The sequence below is a fragment of the Pelodiscus sinensis genome, chromosome 2, assembly GCF_052426305.1.
Source record: "Pelodiscus sinensis isolate ZL-2025 chromosome 2, ASM5242630v1, whole genome shotgun sequence".
Lineage (NCBI taxonomy): Eukaryota > Metazoa > Chordata > Testudines > Trionychidae > Pelodiscus > Pelodiscus sinensis.
The window spans coordinates 196,969,508-196,997,309 of NC_143053.1; the positions used below are offsets into that span (position 1 = coordinate 196,969,508).

The window sequence follows — 27,802 nt, forward strand, 5'->3', positions numbered from 1 at the left end:
CCAGCTTTTCTCCGTGTCTCCCTGGTCTGCTGGGGGGGTCTCCAGGAAGACGAGGAGCAAAGCTGTGGAGGGGCTTGGGCAGCGGGGCAGCCCAGGCGCTTCTGGGCTGTCCCGCTGCCGGCTTCTCCCGAGGCTTTGCAAAGCTGCCGAGGGGCTCGGGCAGCCCAAGCCCCTCCGCGGCTTTGCTCCACGTCTTCCTGGTCTGCAGACTAGGGAGACGCGGAGCAGCTTTTCTCGCCCCGGAGTACACGGGCGGCGGGACCGCGAGGTCCCGCAGTCCGTGTCCTCCCGGGGCGAGAAAAGCTCCGTTCGTAACTGCAGATCCGACATAAGTCGGATCCGCGTAAGTCGGGGACTGCCTGTACATAATCGCCAATTTCACAGCAGTAAGAATTGAAAATTGGTACATTTAACACTTTCAGCTGTGTCGAAGCAAACGCCTCACTCAGTTTACGCGGCTAAACAGACAGTTTTATTGGCCAATAAAAGCAAAGTGAGCCAAACGTGGTCCCAGCAAAGCTGGGTCCAGTAAGGCTGCTTAATACAATCAATCCTAGTATTTTATACCCTTAACCAAACAAGTCTGACGTCAGGGCAAGAAATCAAAGAGAACTTCAAAGAGGAATTATTATCAGCATAGAAAGAAACAGGTTAAAAGGGAGTTCGAGCTTCAGCTCAAAATAGTTCATTAACACATTCCAACAGCGCATCCCTCTGGTCTCTCCCCACCTCGGTGAAGGCCAGTTCACTCCCTCGTGCAGACACAAGAAACTGAAATGGCTTTTTGTTATACAGAATGGCTTCTAGCTAAATATGAAATAGCTTCTACAATCTCCCCCCTTTTAGCCTTTTAAAGGCTAACCATTAAACTGTTTTACATCTCCATTTTTATCAAAGCCTTTATATACATTTCTTGTTCCTCTCTCTGCCCATCATATTTTAACATCATTACTTCTACATTCCTTTTAGTGAGGGTCTGTCCCTTGTTTTCTAGAATACAAGAAATACAGCATTTGATTAGCAAGAAACAAAAATAAGCACAAAAGAATATAGCCAATACTAAAACTACACATTGCAAAATCCAAGTTCCCACATGTCCAAACTAGCCTCTCAACTAAGCCCAGAGGGTCCAGTTTTCCTCTTGCTTTAGGCGTTCCACAGTTTTTTCAATTTCTGAGGCATCTTCTTCTACTTCTTTGCTGGTGTCAGAAATATACTCACAGCATTCTCTTCTTACTAAGGCACAAACCTCGCCCTTACTAGCTAGGACATAGTCTAGGGCCATTCGGTTTTGGCTTTTTCTTACCTTGGCTCCTGAACCATTACATGTCCAGCAGTACTTTCCAATTGGGGTCAAGGCTAGGCGGATATACCTTGGGTTAGTAAACCTTTTATCCTGCTAAGTATCATTTGGCTTTGTTCACTAAACAGTGTGCCATTTGAGTGTTGTTTAGTGGGACTGGAATCATTGGGATACCTCTTTCTGAATGTACAGGACTGTGAGCACATATTCAGCAACCTGTGGAATTAAATTTTTGGGAACTTGGTTTATTAAAAGCATAAATACATTTGAACCATATAGGTGTTAACGGCTAGGTATTAAAAACAAGATTAAGCATAAGCTTAACATGAATTGTTTGTCCAGCCTCATGTGGCTGTTCTTCAGGACTTCATAGATTTTTTCACCTATCGCTGGCAGGTCTTTCTGGGCCGCAGCTGGTACCTTGGCCTCGGTCTTTCAGGATCGTCTGCTTCAGGGCTTGGATTGCCGGTACCAAGCCTGCGCTGATCCTCGTCTACTTCTGGACCTGGATTTCTGGTACCAGGTCTGCGGTGATCCCCATCTGCTTCTGGACCTGGGTCTCCGGTACTAGGTCTGTGGTGCTCCTTGTTGGGGCTAACTTCTGTAGGGGCCAGGACAGGTTTGCAGTGGGATGCGTGAATCCAGGTGGGCAATCTTTCACACTTTACAGCAGTATGGGTGGTCAGAAGGACTTGGTAGGGACCCTTCTACCTGGGTTCCAGGGCAGTCTTCCGTTGGCGAACTTTCACGCAAACCTAGTCTCCTGGTTGTAGTTTATGGCACGACTTAGTCGGGGCCTCTTGGAAGGCGTCTTTAACCTGTGAATGATAGGACTGTACACACCTCATAAGTTCCTGACAATACTTGACTATGCTTCCTTTAATGAGTATGGCATCAGCCAGGTTAATGTCTGGGCTGCTTAACAGTCTCATAGGTCGGCCACATGCAATTTCATGTGGACTGAGTCCAGTTTTCCGATTAGGAGTGGCTCTCATGCTCATTAGGGCAATCGGAAGCGCTACTATCTATGTTAAGCCAGAGTTCTCACATATTTTAGCAAGTTTGTTCTTTAAAATTCTGTTTCATTTTTCTACTGCTTCTGCGCTCTCCAGGTGTCGTGCACAGTGCAGTGCTTGTCTGGTAGAGTAGTACTTTTCCAGTTTTTTTTAAAAACAATTTTGCCCAGTAAAGTGGGTACCTTTATCACTGGAGATCACAAGGTGTATTCCCCATGATGGGATGTAATGATTTAGAAGTTTCTTAGCTACTGTGATGTCATCATGTTTCCTGCAGGGATAAGCTTCTACCCATCCCAAAAACAAGCAAACAATAACCAGCACATTATTCAAAAGATTGACATTTAAGCAATTGAATAAAGTCCATTTGTAAATTCAGAAATGGTCCCAAAGGCGGAGGTCTGGTTGCCGGAACTGTCTTTACAGGTTTACCCACGTTGTGGGCTTGGCAGACAGGGCAAGCCAGACAGTAATCTTTGGCTGCTTGGGAGAATTTGGGAGCAAACCAATTTTGTTTTAAGGATTGCTACCATCCCCCCTTTTGCCAACGTGCGACAATCCAGGGAGCACGGGGGCAAGGTGAGGTAGCAAGACCACTGGGGCAACAATGTGGCCATCAGAGCTGCACCACAAGTGGTCTGGGCGCAAGGTGCACCTTGCCAGTCTCCACTCCTGCTTTTTTGATTCTGGGGCTTGGTTTCGCAGGAGGGCCAGTTCTGAAAGAGACGGCGTAGGAGCTGGCAATGGTAGGAGAGAAGGGAAAAACAGCAGGTAGAGGAGCAGATTCCGCTACATTCCAGACAGTACAAACTGCATAGCCTGCTACTAAAACTCTACTAGAATTATAAAGGCAAGAACTATTTATATAAAGCACAATGTTAAGATTATTTAAGGGACTTAAATTATTCTTTCATTAAAACAACAATATTGTACACACAACAATATTAGAAATACATATATTACAATTAAGACACACACAAGACAAATCTGGTCAGAACACAGAACACAAACTTATTATGTCATGACACAGAACTATGATTTTTTTTTCAGTTAATTTTTAGCTGATATTAGCGCTATTTGATGATCTAAAAGACAAAGAAAACACTTGTACCTCCATTGGGGTGGCCCATTATAACTTAAAATACTGCCTAAGATCTGTTAGGAGAACCGGTTACAGCTAGTGCCTTACCACTTCTATGGGCGAGTGAGCTGCAAATTTCTGAGAACAAGAGCGCTTCATTGGTACTCGTGACCTTCTACTCCTTTGAATTACCTCAGAGATGCTAGCCCTCTCCAACAGTGGCATGCCTCAGTTTTCCTCTTGTACTGCAGACCAGGCTTTTTCTTTACTGCTACAGAAACTCTTCGAACAAGGTGCTTGCTAGTTACTATTTCAGCAAGCAAAAAGGTTTTTTTTTCCTGAAAAGAATTACATGCAATGTTACAGACTTACTTATGGGGGACAGTGCTCCCCCCTTTCCAGAACAGACAGGCAGTTTGCAGACACACACAACCTTGGATCTGAAAGCAAGCCAAAGGTGCTATCAGCTCAGCTTTGAACAGAAACACTGTGAAGTTTCTGGGCTTGGATTTTTTTTTTTAAACAATAATTAGGTTCCTTGGAAGACACATTTAACCCTTAGGGTGCAGGTATTACAAATTTACAATGTATAGATTCTATTCTTTTATGCGGTTAACCAATTAAGTTTCAGTAGAATTCCTTATTTTCTCTTTAATAGATTTAACAAAGTGTCTGTAACCAAATGTTTAACTTGACTGTTTCATTGCTAAGATGATAAAAAGAGACGACAAGAAACAAGGAGTCATTTCTTAAAGCAGGTTTCCCTTCATATATAACAACAATCGCTTAATTCCGTCCACTCTCCTATGCAGTCACTTCTCACCTTCACATACTCTTTAATCACTTGCTTCGTCCTTCTAAAGAAAAACATTCCTCATTTTTAGTAACTTTCTAATGTCTGTATTTCTACTTTTTTTATTCTTTCTTATGGTTTGTCTTTGCTGAGCTTTACTTTCATCTCTCAGGGCTTTAATTTTTCTTCTTTTCCAATATGTTAAATGCTTACAGGTCTTTGGACCATTATGCATGTACATGTAGTACACAGGGGTGCTTTTCGGCAGTGTGGAGGGATGTTTAGACTAAACCTCACTTAAACTAACTTTACACACTCCAAAGAAAGAGTCTGCCGGGTCTAGAGTGTCAGACCTTAGCAGCTTATGAAATAAGGGGAGTCGTCACTCCCTCACATATTCATTGAGTCTTGAGGTTCAGCTGACCCCCCCTTGCGTTCAGAGCTCCCTCATGGGAGAGCCCTGGTGCAGCTGGGATCAGCTCAAGTCTCAGACCTATACAGCGGCATTCATTCTTCACTCATTACATTCATACTCATTTTCCACACACAATTTTTTTTCTCCTTTTTCACATTTTTCCTACAGTTTCCACATTTAGATGCATCTTTATTTATTGTCTAGTTCCCATGGGTTTCTATTAAGTGACGCTGCCCTAAGACACCCGGCACTTAATATCAGACTTCATTAGGATTCTATACCAGAAGGCACTTAACATAAAGGCACTGGAATTCCTGTAGACTGACCTACCCCCATTTCCTGCGCGCGCTTAATTCTGTAAGGCACCGAACCAAAGTCCGCCTGCTTACACCATATTCTGCAAGTCACCGAATCAGGATCCGCCTGCTCGCTCTGCAAGTCACCGAAACAGGATTCGCCTGCTTGCTCTGCGAGTCACTGAATCAAGATCCGCCTGCTCGCTCTGCGAGTCACCGAATCAAGAATTCACCTGCTCGCACTGGTCCTCCCCCCTTTTTGTTGCGAAGCACTGGACTCAAGGTCCACCTGCCTCGCAGGGGTTTCCGGCACCTGCTCCAGCCCGGCAGAACACCACGTCTTGGCGCCTGGAGACAGCCTGACGGAATGGGGCACTATGGCTTGGGGTTAGCCTCAGAGGTCAGTACTACGCCCACAAATAACAGAGAGAGACAACAAAGCTTCCCCACAGTTCCGTGTGCCGAGAGAGAGTAATGGCACCACACCAGCTTTTAGCGTCCGAACACAGAGGGTCCAGCGCATGGCTGCCTCACTAGAGACACCGGTGTGCCCTTTTGGAACTGTGACACATAACACAGGCTTAATAGACAAAAACAGACACAGACAGACAAAAATGTTAGCCGCTCCACAAAATTGAATTCCGTAGCTCCCCTTACCCCGATGGCTGGCCGTCACTCCAAATCCCAAGCCCTCAACCAGGAGATTTCGTAACAGGTATCCTCTTTACCTTCTCTTGAGCGCTCTGAGAGGTTTGGAAGTGGAGTGCCGGTCCGTCCATATGGGCAAGTGGCGCGTTAGGAATCTCGGTGGAACCTCCAAATTGTCGAAGCAAACGCCTCACTCAGTTTACGCGGCTAAACAGACAGTTTTATTGGCCAATAAAAGCAAAGTGAGCCAAACGTGGTCCCAGCAAAGCTGGGTCCAGTAAGGCTGCTTAATACAATCAATCCTAGTATTTTATACCCTTAACCAAACAAGTCTGACGTCAGGGCAAGAAATCAAAGAGAACTTCAAAGAGGAATTATTATCAGCATAGAAAGAAACAGGTTAAAAGGGAGTTCGAGCTTCAGCTCAAAATAGTTCATTAACACATTCCAACAGCGCATCCCTCTGGTCTCTCCCCACCTCGGTGAAGGCCAGTTCACTCCCTCGTGCAGACACAAGAAACTGAAATGGCTTTTTGTTATACAAAATGGCTTCTAGCTAAATATGAAATAGCTTCTACAGCTGTTTGAACCTGACATTTCATGGTGTTGTAACTGTGGGATCCCGACTCAAAAGGGGATTGTGGGGGTTGTGAACTTGTTGTAGGGGAGTCATGGGATTGCCACCCTCACTTTTGTGCTGCCTTCAGAGCTTCCTGCAATCACAAGAAGTACCAAGAGTACAAGTGGGTCTTCCTTTGCTGCTAGGAGCACCCCAGTCAGACACTCCTAGTTGCTAGCTTGGGCAGGCCCAGGGATGGGGAGAGAAGGCAAAAAAGCAACTGCCCTGAGGCCTAGCAATTCAGAAGGGCTCAAGGCTTCTAGCCACTGCCCCTGTTATGACAGTAGCAGCAGAGCCTGGAGCCTTGGCCCTTTAAATTGCCAGTGGAGCGTCATGTGGTATGCTCCAGGAAGTTCTGAGGGCTGGCTAGGGAGAGGGGCACAGTGCAGCTCTGAGGATTAGTTGCCTCAGCCCCACATCACCCCTTCCACTAAAGGCCCCCGCCCCTTCTGGGGACATGAATTTCCCTGCCTTTTCCAGAGGCCTGGCAATTCTGCCAGTCTTCTGGGGATTGGGGGAGATAATCAGGAGCGGCTCAAGGAGAGCTGCCGGCAACTGGCACCCTTGGCGGAATGCGCAATCGGTGCCCCCGCCTCCATAGCCCTCAATAGCATGATGTCATCATTGGGCGCCGCGTTAAACACGGTGCCCTAAGCGACTACCAAGGTTGCCTACATCCATGGGCCGCCCCCTGGACACAATACTTGCTCTTCCTCTGCATGGCTGCTCTTAGATACCTCTCCCAGCTGCAGAAAGCTCTGCACCGTGCCCCACACTCATTTCTGCTCCCGTTGTACAGGCTGTGCCTCCATTCCAAATGCAATTAACTTGTTTTAACAAGATAAAGATCATGTGAACTTTGACAAGATTTACTGATTGACACTTTACAGCAACAAATAACAGAGCACTCCGAGCAGCATAGAGAAGATCTGATCCAATTGCCTCCTGCAGCTGCAGTAACTTCATGCTGCTGCCCAGTCTGAGAGCATCCTGGAAGAAGGGGAGGCACCTAGAGGTTGGTCTGGTCTGGTTTTTGCCCCCCTCTAGTCCCTGAACAATGAGGGGAGGAGACGTTCTGTCCTTCCCCTGCCCAGCTGGAGCTAGGAGGCCCCTTTGCTGGGACACACTTGGGAACAAGAAAAATCAGATTTCACAGGGAAGGGCTTATTTCACAGTCCATGTTGCATTTTTCATAACTGTGAAATTGGTAGGGCCATACACATGGAGTTGTGTCCCTGACCATCTTGGCTAATTAGCCATTGACGGACCTGGCTTCCATGAACTTAAGCAATTCTTGTTTGAACCTAGTTATATTTTTTTTGGCCTTCACAACATCCCTGGGCAACGAGTTCCACAGATGGACTGTGTGTTGTGCGCAGTACTTCCTTGTGTGTTAAACCTGCTATCTATTCATTTCATTGGGTGACCCATTTCTTGTGTTTTGTGAAAGGTAAATAACGCTTACCTATTCACTTTCTCCACGCCAGTTGTCATTTTATAAATCTTTTATCATATCCCCCTTAGTTGTCCCTTTTCTATGACGAACAGTCTATTTTTTAAAAACTCTCCTCATACAAAAGGGTTCCATTCCCCTAATAATTTTTGTTGCACTGCTCTGTAATTTCAGTTCTAATACAATTGTTTTGAGATGGTCCTACCAGAAATATACACAATAGTCGAGGTGTGATTATACCATAAATGCATATATTTTGTTTTATCTAGCACTTTCCAAATTGTGCCTAACACTGAGAGCTTTTTTGACTGTTGCTACACATTGAAGAGATGTTTCAGAGAACTCTCTGCTTTCTTGAATGATAACAGTTAATTTGGACCCCATTATTTTGCATGTAGAGTTGCAATCATATTTTCCAATGTCAAACTTCCAGTATAACTTGAACTGCTGTAGCCAGTTGTTAATGTGCCTACAGATTTTTTTCTGAGTTGTGCCCATCTGGTCTAATTCCAATTTTCACAAAATCCCCTTTTTGCCACTCTGACATCGTAAAGGGGTTTTACAGGTGTGCTAGCTAGTATACATGAGTATCAGATAAAGCCTACCATCTACAAGAATATGGTCGTCAAAAAATTTTTTTAATATGCAAATATGTTTAAATAGGTTGCTATGGTTAAAGAATCCTTGAAATGGCAGGAAAGGGAAGGTTACATGTTGACATACAACAGATGGGATAAATCTGCCTGCTCTTTTTTTACCTTCTAGAATCACAAAAGTGGAGGGCTGGAGGGGGACCTCAAGTCATTAAGTCCAGCCACCTATTCTGAACTAGAACTAAGTAAATATGACCCCCCACTGGCAGGTGTAGGGATTCCACAATGTCTCTACCCTTTAACTACCTTATAGTTAGAAAGTTTTTCCTGCTATCTAGCCTAAATCTCCCTTGCTGCAGATTGGGGATTGTCTCATGTTACCTTCAGTTGACATGGAAACAATTCATCACAGGCCTCTCTTTAGCAGCCCTTAGCCTATTTTATCAGGTTCCCTCCTCAGTGCTTTTTTTTCAGACTAAATTATGTTTGAGTCAAACTTTATTTTCAGGTTCATGGCCTGAATGGAGACTTTAAGTGCTTAATTTGTAATGAAAGATGTGCTGGAATTCAAACAATTTTTTGTTACTTTCATAACTGTTGTGGCAAGCCCAGAAGCGCTGGGGCTATGAACTGCCAAGCCAGATGTGCTGGGGCTCATCTTTAGCACACATTAAGCAACTCCTTCCAGAAAAGAACATTGTGCAGCAGCATACTGGGTCTTGCTAATATTTCTCAATGTGCAGATTAAAGCCACACGGTTATTACAACACACGTTACCCAAAAAGCTTTCTGGGATTATCAGCCAGGTAAAGCTGAATTCTGTTTTCTCAACGGACCATTGGAAACTAGCTGCTCAAGTACATTTGCCTTGCTAAGAAGAAAGAACATAATTACATGCTTTAACCACAGCATAACAATAAGCCATTGGCTCAGGGGAATTTTTACTTTAGAGTGATGCCACATTTAACAAAAGATATTGTCACCCACAGACTCTGTGGACATAAGGGACTAGTCTTGTAAATCTTATACAAAACAATCCTTACATGGGGTGGGCAATTTTTGATGAAGGGCCACTTCAAGAATGTGGTAAGTCATCAAGGGCCCTGCATTTCTATGCTATTGAATGGAGGTTGAGTGAAGAAAGGGGCTCAAGGTAGGGAAGTGAGGGGCAGGAGGGGTTGTGGGGTATGAAAGGGAATTTTGGTAAAGGAAGGAGGTGTAACTTGGGGGCAGGGACTGCAGTGCAGATTATTCTGATCTGGGGAGAGGTCGGGGGGGTGTGGGTCTGGGAGGGAGCTGTGAGCAGGGGTGCAGGAGGATGCAGAAGTTTGGGTTGTGACTGGGGGTGGGGTGCCAAGTGCAGGCTCTGATCAGGAGACATTTACCCAAGGCAACTCCTGGCCAGCAGCCCAGTGGCTCCCTGCCTGCCACACCCCCACATGCTGCTCTCAGTGGCCAGCTGCTGGGAAAGGAGATCTGAGAGCTGCCTGCGCTCATAAGCACAGACCAAACAGCTCCCATTGGTTGGTTTCCGGACAATGGAAGCTGTGAGGATTATGCTTGGGGCCGGGATAGCTTTCGGGGTCAATTTCCCACAAAGGGTATGTGCTAGGGATGTTAAATTGTGATTAATCAGCTAATTGATGGAATTTCCATTGACTCCTCGATTAGTTCGTAAGGGGTGGGTTGGGTGCTCCCTATCCCTGCTGCACTTCTGCCTTTTAAATGTAGTAAGAGCTGCTCGTGGCTCCTGCTATATTTAAAAGGCAGAGGCGCAGTGGGGAACACAGAGCGAGTGGGGATTCAAGCGGTCCCGTGGCCCCCTCTATGCTGTGCAAAGTGGCTTGCTACTGGGGCCAGCGTGCACATCTCTGCATGGCACCTACTAGGGATGTAAGTGACTAGTTGACTACCCGATAAGCAAGTGCTTATCAGGTAGTCGAGTATGACTCGACTAGTCACTTCCCCCCACCTTTGCTGCCTCTACCATCTCCGTGGGGAGGTGGAGGGGGCAGAGGCACAGTGGGGACATGGTGTGAAGCAATCCCTGCTCATGCCTGGTCCTGACTGCTGCGCCTCTGCCTTTGAAATGTAGGACTCTTACTACATTTCAAGGCAGAGGTGCAGCAGGGGAACCATGAAAGAAGTCTTAATCAGATATAACAAAGTAAAGTTAATTACATTTATTACTAAACAATTGACTAGATCTTTTAACTGTAAGAGCCGATCAACATTTAAATACAAGATCCTGTATATTTGAAAAGTTATTCTAAACGCAAGTCTATAAATAATCTAATGATGAGATGGGCTTTCCTCTACTATGGGATCTATTTTTTCCATTGCTTGGGGATAGTATCAGGTTCTCATTCCCCTCCTTTGGCTGGAGCAACAGAACAGTAAAAACACCCATGTCTGTCATCTGCATTAGAGCTCTTGCTGGCCTGATGGGGAGACGATGACAACAATTCCCATTTTAAAATTTCAGACTAGGAAAGAGTATCTCTTCTCCCTGCAATTTGTGGCAGGGCGTGAGGTTGCTGCAACTGATTCTAAAAAGTTTGTGTTTTACACAAATTGGAGGCTTCCTTTCTGTATTTGACAGGAATGGGAAAGGACAAAAATCCTTCAGAATTTACTTTTAAAATATGAATGTGGAGAGGAAAAAAGATGAAGGACGTACCTTCAAGAAGATATGAATTAACTACCTTTGTTTTGAGAGATTGCACTCATTCCATCTCCCAGCAGTATGGATCTGACATTGACTAAAGCAATATTGAAGTTATTCAAGCGTCTCATGCATTCTGGTTCATTTATGTGATACAGATGGGAGCTGCTGACAGTCCCGGCTTGTTTTTATTTCACAATTTCAAATCCTGATTGAGGGAGGAATCCTTGAAGCAGTTGGCTATGTCCTTACAAAGACAGTAGTCTTAACATGCAGTGTTTGGGGCGATATTAATATCTCTGCAATGTAACTAAATGGTCTCTTAAAGAGAGTAGACATCTTACATTCTCATAATTTTTCTTTATTAAAGCTCTAGTGGAAGTACCAGGTGAGTTGTTGTGCACAAAGTGCAATAAAAAGAATTCACAAGTCAGCTCTCAAATGATAGTGTGAGAAGTTCTACTCTCTAGGAACCTGAGGATGAACTGAATAAGTTCTACAAGATTTCCTAATTATGTCAAGATTCAAACCAACTAAATGAACATCCTTTATTGGTCAGGTGCTAGACAGCCAAAGCCTGGAGAACAAACATGACAGAGCGAAGTTTGAAAGCAGGTTACCTTTCAGATCCAGTAACAGTTCAAAAAAACAGCTATTTTAGGGACCTGGAACATCAGTCTGTGATGAGCAAGACCCTCATGATGGTTTTAACAAGTGTCACTATTGTGGGCATTTGATAGATGCTGTAGACACTGGGGCTACTTCTATGCTACAAGGTTTTTGCGCAAGTTTTTTGCACAAAAACCTGCGAAGCGTCCACACCTCAAATGAGCTCTTGTGCAATTAAATGGGCAGTTAAACAGCAGAACAGAGGGCTTTTTCCGCCATAGGTAAACCTCCTTTCCTGAGGCATAACTGCTTTTAGCACTACAGCTATTGCACAAGAAGGCAAGTATGGACGCTCCAGAGGGCTTTCTTGTGCAAGAAACCCTTCTGGGAAAAAGCACAGGTGCTCTGATTGCCCTTCACAGAACAGCCCTCAGAGCTTTCTTGCGCAAGAACGTCCATGCAGTGTGGACACACTCTTGCACGTGGCCTTTGCGATGTGCTTTGAGGTGTGGACATGCTCTTGTGCAAGAAGATTTTGTGCAAATACTCTTGCGCAAAAGGCTTCTTGTGCAAGAAGCATGTAGTATAGACGTAGCTTGGATCTCTTCAAAATCTTGTGCTGATTTTGAGTGAATCTTTATGGCCTGGCTAAAGTTTGAATTTCTGGCTTAGAGGGAGTTAAATGATTCTTCTGACAGAGTAAAACCACTGAGAGGTAATTTTGCACCTCCCTAATGCAGGTAACTACTCTGGCAGTTTTATCCCCTGGGGAAATCACATGTTCTGGCTTGGCCTGCTTCAAGAAGCCTAAGAACGTGGAAGACTTTTGAAACAGTATAAAGTAACCTTCCTGCCCTAAGGAGACAGGTAACTGGCATTCAAGCCAAGAATTGACATGCAACTTTGACCAAGAGACAGCCCTGTGGAAAGGGCTTGGAGTACTTCAGTCCTAGTTGTCTTCATGAGCTACACCTGCTTATGAGCTGCTTATTCTGTTTTTCTCTCCCTAGTGATTGTTTTGAATAACTTTTGCTTTACAAAAGTTGCCGGGTCACTGGTTATCCTGTTGTCATTGCCCCCTGAAAGAACAGAAGCACAGGTGCTGAATTAGACACAAAGAATCACAGACGGGTAAGTCTAACTTCAGTACCAGGCAATTTAGTCGAAACAATAGTAAAGAAATAAAATTGTCAGGCATGTAGAACATAATTTGTTGGACAAAAGTCAACATGGTTTCTGTAAAGGGCAATCATGTCTTAATAATCTATTAGAGTTCTTTTAAGGGGTTAAACATGCAGACAAGGAGGATCCAGTAGATACAGTATACTTAAATTTTCAGAAAGCCTTTGACAAGGTCTCTCACCAAAGGCTCTTGTGTAAATAACACTGTCATGGGATAAGAGGGAAGGTCCTTTCATGGATTGAGAACTGGTTAAAAGACAGGAAACAAAGGGTAGGAATAAATGGTAAATTTTCAGATTGGAGAGGAGTAACTAGTGGTGTCCCCCAAGGGTCGGTCCTGGGACCAGTCCTGTTCAACTTATTCATAAATGATCTGGAGAAAGGGGTAAGCAGTGAGGTGGTAAAGTTTGCGGATGATACTAAACTGATTAAAATAGTCAAGACAGAAGCAGACTGTGAAGAATTTCAAAAAGATCTCACCAAACTGAGTGATTGGGCAACAAAATGGCAAATGAAATTTAATGTGGATAAGTGTAAAATAATGCACATTGGGGAAAAATAACCCCAACTATACGTACAGTATGATGGGGGATAATTTGGCTACGACAAATCAGGAAAGAGATCTTGGCATTATCGTGGATAGTTCTCTGAAAACTACCACACAGTGTGCAGCAGCGGTCAAAAAGGCAAATAGGATGTTAGGAATTATTAAGAAAGGGATAGAAAATAAGACCCAGAATATCTTACTGCCCCTGTATAAAATTATGGTACGCCCACATCTTGAATACTGTGTACAGATGTGGTCTTACCTCAAAAAAGATATTTTTGCCTTGCAAAGAATTCAGAAAAGGGCAACTAAAATGATTAGGGGTTTGGAACGGGCCCTATATGAACAGAGGCTAAAGCGACTGGGACTTTTCAGCTTAGAAAAGGGGGGATATGATAGAGGTATATAAAATCATGAGTGGTGTGGAGAGGGTGAATAAAGTAAAATTATTTATTAGTTCCCATAATAGAAGAACTAGAGGACACCAAATGAAGTTAATGGGTAGCAGGTTTAAAACTAATAAAAGAAAGTTCTTCACACAGCGCATTGTCAATCTGTGGAACTCCTTGCCAGAGGAGGCTGTGAAGGCTAGGACTATAACAGAGTTTAAAGAGAAGCTAGATAATTTCATGGAGGTTAGGTCCATAAAAGGCTATTAGCCAGGGGATAGAATTGGTGTCCCTGGCCTCTGTTTGTCAGAGGCTAGAGATGGATGGCACAAGACAAATTGCTTGATCATTGTCTTCGGTCCACCCCCTCTGAGGTACCTGGTGCTGGCCACTGTTGGCAGACAGGCTGCTGGGCTAGATGGACATTTGGTCTGACCCAGTACGGCCATTCTTATATTCTTAATTGCAACAGTCTGCAGCCTGAATCCCTGTTTGTAAGGAAGTGGATTGCACTCCGTGAAATATGGTGGCCAGAGGCCTGAAATCTCAGAGTGGGGTACCCTCAAGGAGGCACTGAGAGGGTCAGAGGTGCAATCACCATAAGAAATTTGACAGGGCTGCCTGAGCAGCTCACTGGTGATATTTATTTCAATTGGATTTTTTTAAAAGTAATTGCTCAGTATTTTTAGTGGCTTGATCCATAAAACGTGGCTTTTCTCATTCTTAAAGGTGATGAAAACTGAGCTATTCAGAAATGTTTAATTCTTCTTCAAGTAGTGTCCCTGTGGGTGCTCCGCTGTAGGTGTCTGACTTGTCCCATGCCACAGATCAGAGACTTTCAATAGCTCTAGTCAGCCAGACAACGCATGCGCGGTTAGTGTCTCATTCCTTTTGCTTGTTGCATGTGGCCTGGCTCCCACCAGTTCCTTTCAGCTGTCCTTGGTTGCAGACGGAGCTCACCATTTCTCCTCATCATAGTTAGAGAAAGATTTATGTATATAGTTAATATAATTTTAGGTAACTTAGAACTGTTGTTCCTTAACATTCATAGTTTAGTTATAGTTTCAAAAAAAAAACTTGTTGGACTATGTTCGTTGGCCTCAGGCCGCTTAGTGGAAAAAGAAAGGAAACGGAGCAGTCTCTCCATGATGCCTGGTATGCAGACCTCCCTCCCCTCCCCATGCTTTATGAACTGGACTTATGGACATGAATACATATCTCAAAAGCGTTTCGAGCGAATCATTTTGTGTAACCCATCAATCTTCATGTCACGATGCACTGGTTCTCCTTATCGTACTCTGTGGTATGTATCATTTGTGTGTGTAAAATTAGACACAGGGAGTGGGGAATAATTTGTGAGTTTCAAATGTATGAATGAGAGACATGGAGGGTGTTACCCTCAACTGTTAAATTATCTCTTTTGTCCTTCAGCCTGAGCAATGATTGGTAGGGAGTGGCCTCAATCCTTTAACAAAAAGAGTAGGAGAGGTCTACTTCTAGGTCTTTTGGCAGGGCTGCACCTGAAGGAAGGGGACAGGGACCCCAGGGTGTGGAAGAAAGTCCTGGTTTGGAGTGGCAGCTGGAAAAAAGGTTTTAGGGCGAGTTTGATTAAGTTTGTACTGAGGTTTCAATGTAGAATTAGTCAAGCGGTTTTGTTTCTTTGGATTTGTAACCTACTGTGCTCTGCCTACTTTACTTAAATCCTACTCCTTCAACTTAATAAAACCATTTTTATTTTCTATCAAACCCAGTGTAAGCGATTGTTACCTGGGGGGGTCAACCAGTGTGCAACATTCCCCCTTTCATTGTTAAAGGTGGCTTACCTAATTCTTTAGGGTCAGATCCCATCTGCGGAGAGCTCTCTCAGCAGGCTGGACCCTAAACTGCACTCTTCTTGGACCTGAAGTGGTTCAGTGTCTGTACTGCTGCTCGGTGGGGGCAGGGACCTCAGCTCGGGGCCTCGGCTGAGGGAGACCAGCGGAGCTGGCCCAGCAGGACCCGATGGTGAGGAGCCCCAGAGAGCGGGAAGGCGAGTGGCAGTGGCTGTGTCAGCACCGCGGGAGGCACCCCAGAGGGGTCGTCTGTGACTGCACCCCATCACACCTGGATCACCAGGTTTTAAAAGATGTGGTGTTTGCTGCGAAGCCATGTCGGTCTCGGACAGCCACGCATCATGCATCCGATGTTTGGGCGAGGCTCATGTGCCTCAGAAATGCACCTGTTGCTCCAAACGAACAACCAGGGCCGGGAGAGAGAGAGAAATACGCCTCAAAATGATCCTCTTTTATAAGGTGTTCCAACCCTCGAATACCTCGTCCGCAGCCACTCTGGACTCTGCCGGGCCTCAGAAGCGCAGAGCGTCTTCCCCGGGGACAGCCCCAGCAAAAAAGATTAGGGTATCCCCAACAGACTCTTTGCCTGCTGCTCCTGTGAGCAGAGTGAGCACAGGTGACAAACTGGGAACATCTGGCACCGCCTCTACAGCCACAAGGGCGGCTACTAGCGCCAAACCTAAAAAAGCACCACCTCCGGTGCTGACTGTCAGGGCACCAACGGCACCAAGGTCGGCACTGGAAAGTTCGGCGAGCAAGGCTCCCGGGCCGGCACTGGCACTACCAGCACCGCCAGCACAGACTGTCGCAGATCCAGCACCGGCAGGAACTGGCGCTGCATCAGCACTGAAGAAAGCCGTTGTAAAGACTGGCATGCGTTGGAGTCCTCTCTCGCCCTCTCCTACTCTTTCCCTGGCACCGTCTCCTTCACCACTGACACAGAGTTCCCCAGTGCTGAGCTTGCATCACGGGGAACAGAGGGAACATTCATACTCTCCCCAGCAAAGGTCTCCATCCCCATATCTTGCAGCACTGTGGAGAGACACTAGGCACTGAGAGACAGTTCTCTCCCTCTCTACCTCCTTCCTTTAGAGCCATGGTCACCAACCGGTTGATCGTGATCGACTGGTCAATCATGAGGCCTCGACCAGTCGATCGCGAGGCATTCGGGGGTCTCCCACCCCCGAGAAGCCCCACTACCTACGCTCCAGCATAGTGCTGGCTTCCCGTGGGGTGGACGAAGTCCTGCCTGCAGCTTTGCGCCACTTCTGGGGGTTCTGGAAGTGCGCTGGCTGCTCCTCTCCCACAGCTCTGTGGCATGCTGGGCATGCTGTGGGAGGGGGCGTCGGCCCCAGAGGAGGAGTGTGGTAGCAGGAGGGGTGAGTCAAGTGCAGGGGTCGGCCCCGGGGTTTGGCTCCAGGGCAGGCGCCTGCAGGGGTTTGGCTGCGCTGCAGGAGCCATGTGCCAGCTTCCCTCCGGGAATGGAGGGGAGAATCCTGGGAGGAGGCAGGTGCAGGGGAGACTCTGCCCCCGCTTCGCCCCAGCTCCCTCTCCCCACTCCCCTGTTCCCTCTCCTCACTCCCCAGCTTCAGAAACCTGTCCCCACTGGCACCCTGTCCCCCTGCTGAAGCACCCACTAGCACCCTTCCCCATTACTATGTCCCCTGCTCCCACCAACACAGTTGGGGCCACATTACTGGAGCTGGGGGGGGGGGGTTGGAGGAGGGTTTTTTTGCATCTCACTTGTGTGGCTCCAACTGACTTTTCTATGGGTCAGTGACCCCTGACTCAAAACAGGTTCCCCGCCCTTCTCAGAAATAGACAGTGCAGAAACTTTTTGTGTTTGACATAGTATTTTATTTGAAAATGAAGCCTGGCCAGCCCCCAATTGGGGCCAAGCCCCCAGCTGGCCACAGCATCGTGACACTCCTGCACTCCCCTTTCCCCCAGATCCTACATCTGAGCCTATTATACACTGGAACCCCCTGCCCTGAGCCCCTCTCATACCCCAACCCAAATTCCTGAACCCTCACATCCAGAAGTCTGTGGCTTGTTTAGTACCCTAACATTACATCCAACCCCAACACTGCCTGGCCTGGAGCCCCCTCCCCGAGCCAGCGTTCCCTTATCCACCTCCTCCTGCATCCAGATTTCCTCCCAGTGCTTGCACCTCTCACTCCTTCCCACACCCAAATCCCCCGGAGCCTACACATCCTGTCTCAACCCAGCGAGGGAACTGCTAGACTGCAGGAGTTTTTCAGGATTCTGGAGATATCCCAGAGAAACTCTTCTGCATCCAGGGATGCGTTTGTTCTTCCACCTTTTAGTGGAAGAGCAAACATGATCTTTCGGTCACCCCTATATTCTTCTTTCCACGAGGAATAAGGTGGCTTCCAAAAGAAGGGGTCTTTTTCTGACATTTGGTCCAGTCTAGACAGGCCAAATGTTGGAAAAACTTCTTCCTACAGAAGAATTGGGAAAAAAAAGCAGCAGTATAAGGGTTGGGGATATCAAGTGGTGGAGAGGAGGAGAATAGAGAGGGCGGGGCTTCAAGGAAGGGGTGGGGCAGTAGATCTTGGCTTGTTCTGTCATTTAAAAAGTGATCTTGGGTGTAAAAAAGTTGGAGACCACTGCTCTAGGATCTCCGCAAACCTCCGTCACTCACTGACGCTGACTTCGCGGTCGGTATGTTATAAACAACACCGGACTGCAATCTCCTCCAGACGGTCATTACACAACCACAGACCTTACTATTCATCACACCATCATTACCAGTCTTACTCACACAGATTGTCTCCGTGCTGTTACTAGTCACCTAGGTACCAGTCTGCTCCCATCGTGTTGCGAAAGCAATACCCTCCAACTCCACGACTGCAGAGCCCGATGCCCCAGGCACACCACTCGGAGCCGGAGGAGGGTCAGTTGTCGGAAGCTGAAGACCAGTAGCCTGATGCTTCGCCCACTGACGAGTCCTCCTCCTCTCCTGATGAGGCAGTGATTCCAGGGGATATGTCGCCGCCCAATGATCTTACGCAATTCCAGGAATTGTTCAAAGGGGTCGCGGAGAGCCAGGAGGTCCAGTGCAAACAATACCGCCTACTTAAAAGCCTGCAGTCTCAGCATCGGGCCAAAATAGTGCTTCTAATTGATGAGGCAATTATGGAAGCCGTGGAAGAGATCTGGCAGACCATGGTTTCAGCCTCACCGACAAGAAAACAGGCTGATAAGTATTTTGTGCCATCAAAAAGGCTGGAATTTGTATTTAACCACCCACAACCAAATTCCCTCATGGTGGATGCAGCACAACATAGGTCCAAATCTCCACAGTACAGAAATGCCCTCTCCAACACAGATAGCAAGAGGTTAGACATATTCGGCAGGAAGGTGTATTCCTTGGCCATACTATTGCTTCGTATTGCAAACTATGCCACCCTTCTGTTGGATCACAACTTCAACAACTATACAAAATTGACTGAGCTGATGCAACATCTCCCTGATTCAGAGAGACCACTCCTAAAGGCTATCATCCAAGAAGGCTATGCCTCTGCAAGGACTGGGCTCCAGATTGCCCTCGATGTTGCAGACAAAGTTCCATGGCCACAGCAATTGCTGTAAGGCGCTCATCATGGTTGGTATCAGCGGGATTCCCAAAGGAGCTTCAAAGCAAAATAGAGGACCTCCCATTTGAGAAACAAAAGCTTTTCGCAGACAAGACAGATGAGGTCCTCCACTTGGGCAAAGATTCACAAACTACCCTCTGGATGCTAGGGATGTATACGTCTCCATAGATGTGCAAGCGTTATACCCTGTACTAGAGGTGATATGACTATCCATATCGCAGACAGCAACACTGCGTATCTGACCAACCTCACTCAAAGCAATGCCCTCAACGGAGACACATTTGCTCTCTACTCGCAACTGTAGGGACATTACTTGAAGTTGTTACTCATCTTGGTGCAGTAACGATGGTTCTTCGAGATGTGTGTCCCCATGGGTGCTCCACTACCTGCCGCCCTCCCCGCTCCAGAATCTTGGTTCCAAATTTCTCGTTTTAGATGACTGAGAGGGTGAGAGTAACTGGCGGGAGCTGGAATGTGTACAACAGGCAAAGGGTGCAAATGGTGCGAGACCATGCATGTGGTTACTCCCGCTGACTACAGCTATTGAAAGTCTCCAATCTGCAGCGCCAGGACAAGCTCGACACCTATACTGGAGCACCCATGGGGACACACTTCTTGAAGAACCATCGTTACTGCACCAAGGTGAGTAACTTCTTCTTCCTAAACTTAAAATCTTTTTTTTTTTTTTTAAGTCATGACTTACATTCTCAGAGAAGCGTGGAAAAATTGGCAAATATTTCCAAATTGAAGTAAATATAACCTCATGTATTTGAGGAAAATAAAAGCAAGACTTTTCTTTTAGTACAATTCACTATGCAGCATATCAGTTTATTTCCTGTTACACTAAAAAGGTTAAAGATTTGGTCCTTCATTATATAAACTCCAAACTTCTCATGATTATTGTGTGAGTGCCTTCCATCTGCATTAAGATTCATGACGAACATCTGTCACATCTGGTGTTCACTCTTTTTCTCACCCCTCAGTGGAATGAATTTTGCTGTGTACCAATGTGAAGTTGATATCACCTTCATATTGGTGCATCTAACAAACTTCATGTGGTAGCAGTGGAGCCAAGTGATTCTGAGGGTGAGAGGAGGCCCAGGCCTGGAGTAGAGGGGTGGGGTGCAGGAGTGAGAGTGCTCTGGGTGGGACCAGCGATAAAGGGTTCAGGGCTGGGACAGAGGGTTGGGGTGCAAGGACTCAGGATGAAGGTTTTGGGGTACAGCATGGGGAAGGTTCCAGACTGGGGGTGGACAACTGGAGGGGGCTGAGGCAGAGGGTTGGAATGAAGGACGGCATTTCGGCTCTAGGCTGGGCCTGCGGATGAGGGGTTTGGGATGCAAGAGGGGGCTCCAGGTTTGGGGAGAGACTCAGTGCTAGGAGTTGGGGTGCTGGAGAGGGTATGGGCTCTGAGCTGGGGTGCAGGGTGGGGCAGGGAAGTTGGGGCTTGGGCTTACCTCAGCAGCTCCTGGGTAGCGGTGCTAAGGCAGGCTGCCTCGTGCCTGCATGTCCTGGGGCATTGTGCTGACCCCTGCATTTGGTCTGACTCTAGTGGAGAGGGGGACAAGGCTCTGTGATGCACAGCAACTGCTGTGCTGGCCACTTCCCTGCTTGTCCCAGTACAGAGCTGCCCCGGTCGGGGGAAAGGGGCCCCTCCCTGTTGGCTCCAGCACAGAGCTGACCCAGAAGTGGCTGCTTCACGCTGGAGCCAGCAGGAAAGGGGGTCCCTTCCTGTCAGCTGCAGCAGTTTCAAGGCTTGGTTGGTTTTTCAGCAATGAAGGCTGGGATTTGCACATTACATTTTTGTTTTATTGGATTATATCCTTAACCATAAAAAAACTTAAGTGTGTTGGTGTATTCTACACAAATAGCTGGGCATACATGGCATGCGAGTATGGTTGAGGAAGCACAAGCAAATGTGGCTTTTCTTGTTTCTTATTTCTGAGTATGTGAACAAATCCTTGATGTAAGAGCTTTTTTAAATAACCTATTTTGTCTGAGACAGACACTTCCATGGCAAACACAAGGAAAAGAAGTCTGTTGTTGAGCTGCCAGCTATGTTCTACTGGATCTTTGTAAGTGTTGCCTGAAAGTAACTGCAACCAATAAGGGGAGTAAGGGTTCCTCATAATTACCACAATGTGCAAAAACTGCAATGCAAACTCACAATTTACTTGAGATCATCACCCTTTCTGAAACCCTAACACAGAATCTTTCAAAGTGTAGGATCCTCATTCTAGAGCTATCATATATTGAACCAAAACCTAGATTGGCATCTCAAGCTCCCAGCCTGTGGGCCATCCCCAGCTGGTCCAGGGCGTGTGGGAGAGCATGACCGCTGCTGCCATGCCATGCTGCTCCAGGATGTCCCCCCAGTGATCCCCAAAGCTGTGTCCTTAGGGGACAAGGTGCCATGACAGGGAAGCAGGCAGGGAGGTGGTGAGAAGGGAAGGAGCTTAGAGGAACGATAACTGGCAGGGCCCTCACAGGCCTGCCAGGAGTCCTGGGCCAGATTGCGCAATCGCTCCAGCAGGAGAGAACCTACAGACTGGGAGTTTGAGACCTAAATCACTTTTCCTATGCTTGCTAATTACATGAGACTGAAGTGACACAAGGTATTCAACTCTCCTTGAGTGAGCATCTTAGTACTCCCTTGGTGAGATCAAACCAGATCACATTTGTTAGACCTGTGTGCTCTATCAATCTCCTATGCTAGTCAGTATGCAGTTATGTAATAAGAGAAAGTGAGCAGCTGTCATGCTACTGCACAGCATCCATCCCACCAAATCTACAGGTCAATCTTTCAGCTAACAGAAATGAAGTCAATAAAACCCAATGAAGTCATGAAATACTATGCTCTCTGTGAATCAAGTTTATCTCCTTGTCAAACTCAATTAATCTGATCTTTTAGTATTTTCTTTCCTCATTGCTTCACTTCATTTACTACATTATAATAGTTTGTCACTGTATTATTGCAGTTAATCATACATATTGCTCTAGAAATAATCATTTAACAGAGTAATCACTAGGATTCTGCCATCTGGCGCATGCAATTTTTATGGAAAAAAAAAATCTTTCTCCCACAATCCATTATGTGCTTTTCACAGCTCCCATTAAATGATTTTAGAAAACTATGTATAACTTGCCTAAATATTAGTCTCAGAAAAACATCTTTAAACAGGAACAGATTGAGACAGTGTGTGTAATAGTTATTAATATCAAGTGCAGATTTAACTTAACTCTTCTGAGCACAATACTACTTGCATAATAGGATATAAATAAAAAAACTCATAACGTAGCCTAATTTTTCACATTGGTTTCTTGATTAGACTTTTTTCTTAATTTCTAAACAACTAATATTCTCCTATAAATGTTCATAGTGCTGCAGGAGTTTTAGCCAGTCAAATTTGTGTAATGATCAATTGCAACTATTTGACACAGCGCATCTGAGAAAACAAGGTTTGAACACAATAGCAATTCCAGTTGGAATTAGGTACTGCCAGCTTTCTACAAAATAAGGGTATAATTCCAGTAAGGAAGTTCTTGGTGATATGAAACTAATGTTTAACTAATGTCACCAGATTCTTAATGAAAGTCTCATATGTACAGTTTTATTGTTTCAAAAGTATCTTTCTTTCTCTTTCTTTCTTTCGTAATATTTTTCTCCCCATCAAGCTGCTTTGTCTTTTACTTTCTGTTCCTGGAGTCTCTGAATCAGTCAGGACACAGTGGTGCGTGCGTACTGGACGCTGTAGTTAACTGCTTTTGCTTTTAACAATGTACCTTCTTGACCGAGCACAGTATGATAGTAGAAAGATAAGAATATTTTGCAGTTGTGAGTAGAGAGCAAATAATCAAATAGTAGGCTCAATCAAGCCGTTGATTTGAACACAAAAATACACCAACTTTAGAAAAGGAGAATAAATGCACTGACAAATGGAAGGGCAGCTGGAAGTGATGAAATCCCAGCTGACCTGAAAATCTGTAGAGAAAAGATCTTAACCCAGTGTTTCAACTATGCCAAAAGTTAGTTTACAAATGTAAATGAGACAGATGTGATTGCAGCAATTGTGCCTCAAAGAACAACAGAGTTCAAAATGGCCCCCCTTAAAGGGGCAAGCCTTTTTTTGCTCAATCACTTCCCCTCAACCTTTTTTTTTTTTTTGCTCAACAGAAAAATCCTTGGTGATCCTCATTAAAAAAAATTCCTCGGTCTTAAACAGTTTAAGATATAGATGATGTACTCTGTAGATGATGTACTCTGTGAATCCCAGAGTTACTTTCATTCACCATGTAGCACTGCCAACGTGATGTTTACCGTAAACCAGTTACAGGACAAAGTTGCTGAACAACAACTGCCCTTGAATGTTGCCTTTGTTGACCTTAGGAAGGCGCTCAACTCCATTTAACTCTGATGCCTTCTTGCAAAATTTGGCTATCCAAACATGCTTTCCATGACAATATAAAGATGCATATGCTGACTCAGCTGATCCCTTTCCATAGCCCATGGGTGCTGTGAGCTTGCCCCTACGTTATTGACTTTGTTCTTGGTTGAAATACAAGAAGTCACATGTCCTACCAGTACAGATATGATTAACAACATGATTCACTGGCAGACTTCTAAATCTGCCAAATCAAGGCTAAGAGCAAATCCCAGCAAAGTGAAATAAAGGATCTTCTCTATTCCAATGACTTAACCGTTGTCCTTTCTCAGAATGACCTGCAATATTTGCCCTTGCTTTATTCCTTTTTGGCCTTTGTATTAATGTAGATAAAACAAAAAGCTTATATCAACCATGTCCGGGTAAAAACACATTACTTCCATTGCCACAAAAAATATAACTGAACAGCTGCCAATTAAACAACATCAAGTCCTTCTGTTACCTTGATAGAACAATTACCGAAGATGCCAGAATTGATAAAGACCTTTCAGCATGCTTAAAGTCAGTTGTCTCAACTTTTGGTCGCCTTTAAGTGGGAGGGTGTCAAAGTGCCACATTTACAGTGCTTCTGTGCTTCATTGCCTTCTATCTATAATTGTTGAAGACTCTTCGTTTATATATCCAAAAACTTAACTGCCTGCAACAATGTCACCTACACAATAAAATGGAAATCAATATGGTCTGACAAATCACCAACAATAAAGTACTAAGGATGGCTTGGAAACCATGTTAGAGTGGAGGCAAATGACCTGGTTGGTCAAGTCATATGTATGGATAACAATAGCCTGCCTAAGTGAGTTCTGCACTCCTGCTCAGTCAATGCTGATAACCATTTGGTTGCACATGTGTGATCAATATTAATGACAAAAAAAATCTAAGTGGGAAGCAGTGTTCCCTCTAAGCTGTGTGGTAGCACAGCTTCACAGGTAATTAATCAGTCCCATCCAGTCAGTTTGCTCTGTGCACAGACCCTTGAGCCTCTGATTGGGCAGGGCTGATTGATCACCTGCAAAGCTGTGCTACTGTGCACCTTAGAGGGAACACTGGTGGGAAGCTATTTTCTAACTCTATGTAGTATCTCATTTAATGTTATCACGGTTAATGTTTCATTACTTATCTATTACAGCATGTGCTCGTTTAAAGTGTACAATGTCTACTACTTGCAGGTCTTCTGGAAAAGAAGCCTGACCCTTATAGGGGCTTCAAGCCAGAGTAGGGCAGCAGTCCCTGCCCCCAACAGCTCCCCTAAATTCCTAGTAAGTTATGCAGCTTAGCACCTGCAGTTCAGCTGCACCCACTACCATGCTGCTGTGCTGGAGCCTGCTGCTCGCTGTGCGGAGTAGGGAGATGGGTAGATGGGGGGCTGAACTCAGGCTGGCCTCATCCACATGGATCAAGCCTCCCACTACATATCCCATCTCCTTAAAGCAGGATATAACAGCTACAGATTCCTGAGTGTGAACGAGGAATGTGAAGGAATAATTGACTACCCGACAAGCAAATGTTTATCGGACAGTCAACAGGCTAGTTGACTAGTTGCTTCCCCCTGCCCTTGCTGCTTCTATCAGAAAGAGGCAGTGGGGAGGGGGAGGAAGAGATGGGGGTACTTCAAAGTGTCAGTGCCGTGTGGAGCTTGGGGTGAGAGCCTGGGCTCCATACGGTGTTGCTGCATGGAACCCAGGGTCAATAGGGTCATCCCCCGCTGACTCTGGGTTCTGTGTGATGCTGCTGCTTTGAAACACCGCATGTAGACTGACGCTGGGCTCCCCACGGTGTTCCAAAGCGACAGCACCCCATGGAGTCCAGGGTCAGCAGGGGAGTCCCCAGCTGACCCCAGGTTCCATGCAGCACTTTTACCTTTCAAGTGTAACAGCCCTAAGGCTGTTGCTACACTTAAAAGGCAGAGGTGCCCTATCAACTAATCCAATAGTCGATGCAAAATGCATTGACTATTCCATTAGTCAGTTACTCCCAATTTAACATACCTAGTGTGAACCTGCTGTTCTACTGTACTTAAAAGGGCAACATACTTGAAATGGGCTGAGTGGACTTAAAAGGACAATGCATGTCTGCCTGCCTCTCAAATACACACACACCTTAGCACTGTGCATGCACCATCCGGAGGAGAGAGTGGTGTGTTCCAGCTGGATAGTATGGGTTTATCATTATGTTCAGTTCTGCAGGGAAGTGTTTGCAGTCACTGCTGGGCATCTATTGTGTTTCCTCCTTCCTACCTCAGTCCACAGTGCCTTGTAGAGCGTGAAGCTACATTAACAACATTTCAGCCAACTGCTACTTCTTCATTTAATAGCAAGACATTCCCTGGGAAATATTCCACCCTTTGACCTCATGACATCAACCAAGCTTCACAATCATCATTGTTGTGTACAGTATTAAATTGTTTGTTTAAAGTAGCATTTTTCAGAAACATAATTACAATGTTAAGCAAGGACTTACTGTAATCAAATTTTAAGATACACAAAAAGCATACCTAAAGAATCATTTACATTTGCCTCTATCACCTTTTAAGCTAAAAACAGAGCATGGTGTGTCCAACTGAGTAATAGTATTTTCATAATATCCCCTCATATTTTATACTGATAGTCTCTCTTCCTGGGGGATAAGGGGTTGCTGTTGAAATATTAGCAGGGCACAGACCAGATTGTGGACTATTCTTTGGATCAAGCATTTTGGACAAAATATTTTCCAGAGTTGGAAGTCTAATAATAGTCCATCTTCTAAGCATACGTAATTGAAGTTGTAAAAGATGTGAATGTTCACACTTCCAAAAATAAGGCTTTTTATTTTAAGTGCCACACGTGAAAATTTTGGCCCCTAAATTTCTGGTTGGGTCAAATCTGTACTAGTCTCTCTCATACCATCGTCCATACAAAGCAGCTGTTACTAAGCCAGCGGATGGTCCACTTTTACTCATGAAATAGTAGTTGTTTTTCCAGCCCACGTGATCAGTGAAGTCTAGGTTAACACCAGACATTAGCAACAGAGGAAAGATATAGGAAGTACTGAAATTTCCCCCAAGCTGAAAATCTATCAAAGCAGTGGCATCTGTGACCTCCTGCCCACAGGTGTTATAGCTGAGGCCACCACATTTCACTAAGGCACAAACCTGAACATAGTACGTGCCATGGACTGTGTGAAGCCCATCAAAGACGCCCAAAGCATACAACTCATCCGAGATAGTAGGTCTCTGGTAATTTAAATAACAACAGAGGGTGTTGGCACAAACATGAAGCTCTCCTTTAACTCCCCTTACAGGAACCAAAGTGAAATTGTCATACATCATCTCCCTGTAAAATATTGGAGGGGCTTCTTTTTCTGCTGCCCTGCAATGGGACTCGTGTTCCTTCTTGTTGCAAACCTGATCATCTATGTGAAGGCTTATAAAACTATTGTGAGGGTATTCAATGCTCTTTCCAGGTCTTGCATTGGCTTCACGCTCTGGTGGCATCACAGAGATCTCCGCTACTAAAAGTTTGCCATCATGACTTTCCATGTCATGGTAGATGAAAGATTTTAATGGAGTGTATATGCCACTACCGGTCATACCCAGGGTAGGATGGTGGATATTGGCTGCCAAAACATTGATATTAAAAGCAGTTGCAAAAGCTTGTTGAAATTCTACAGCAGACAGAAGTGGCAGCTGGTTCATCCATGCAGTTGGATACACAATCTGCTTCACATTGTATTCCTTGATGAGGCTTACCGTAGGCTCATAGAAGAGTATATCAAAGCAAGTGAACACGCCAAACTTACCAGCAAAAGGTGTATCAAAAAGCACATGATCAACCTTTGGAGGTGTATTGAAAGCATATTCAAAATATAAGTTTTGCTTGTGATATCTGGCTACTAGAGTACCATTGGCATCGAATACCACATCAGTATTAAACTGGTATCTCCCATCAGGAGGGCAAAGAAGATCATTATACCCACAGGGCTGCTTAGAACCTAAGTTTGCCACTAGGAACATTTTGTTGCTCAGTGCCATGCAGCTCAGTCGCTGAAGAACCTGAAGAAACAGTTAAGGAATAAGTAAGCATGCTTATTACTTTCATCGTGTATTTCAAACCTCTTGAGGTTATTCACTCTGCATTTGCAAAAATATTAAGATGTCAGCATTTGTAGAAAAATGTAATGTGTTCTTTAAACTGTTGATTGGAGCAGGTCCTTTCTATAGAAAAGACACATTATTTCTGACTTGAATTTCTCATGATTTCCAAAACTGCTTAGAAATCAAGTTTTATTCACACCATTTAGTCATTGAAAAGAAAAAATCATTAT

General features: G+C 45.2%; 1 protein-coding gene across 5 annotated transcripts in view; it reads right to left on the reverse strand.

Moving 5' to 3' along the window:
* Nucleotides 1-449: 449 nt before the first annotated feature.
* Nucleotides 450-27,802, reverse strand: part of BTD (biotinidase) — a 43,814-nt gene continuing 16,461 nt past the window's right edge. For 4 of the 5 annotated variants that reach the window (XM_006133237.5, XM_025189734.3, XM_006133240.5 and 1 more), the window contains exon 4: nucleotides 450-27,530. In XM_006133237.5, the coding sequence (XP_006133299.3) occupies nucleotides 26,367-27,530 (1,164 nt within the window). In that variant the 3' untranslated portion in view covers nucleotides 450-26,366. The remainder of the gene's footprint in view (nucleotides 27,531-27,802) is intronic. The other variant, XR_016348945.1, reaches the window with a different exon arrangement.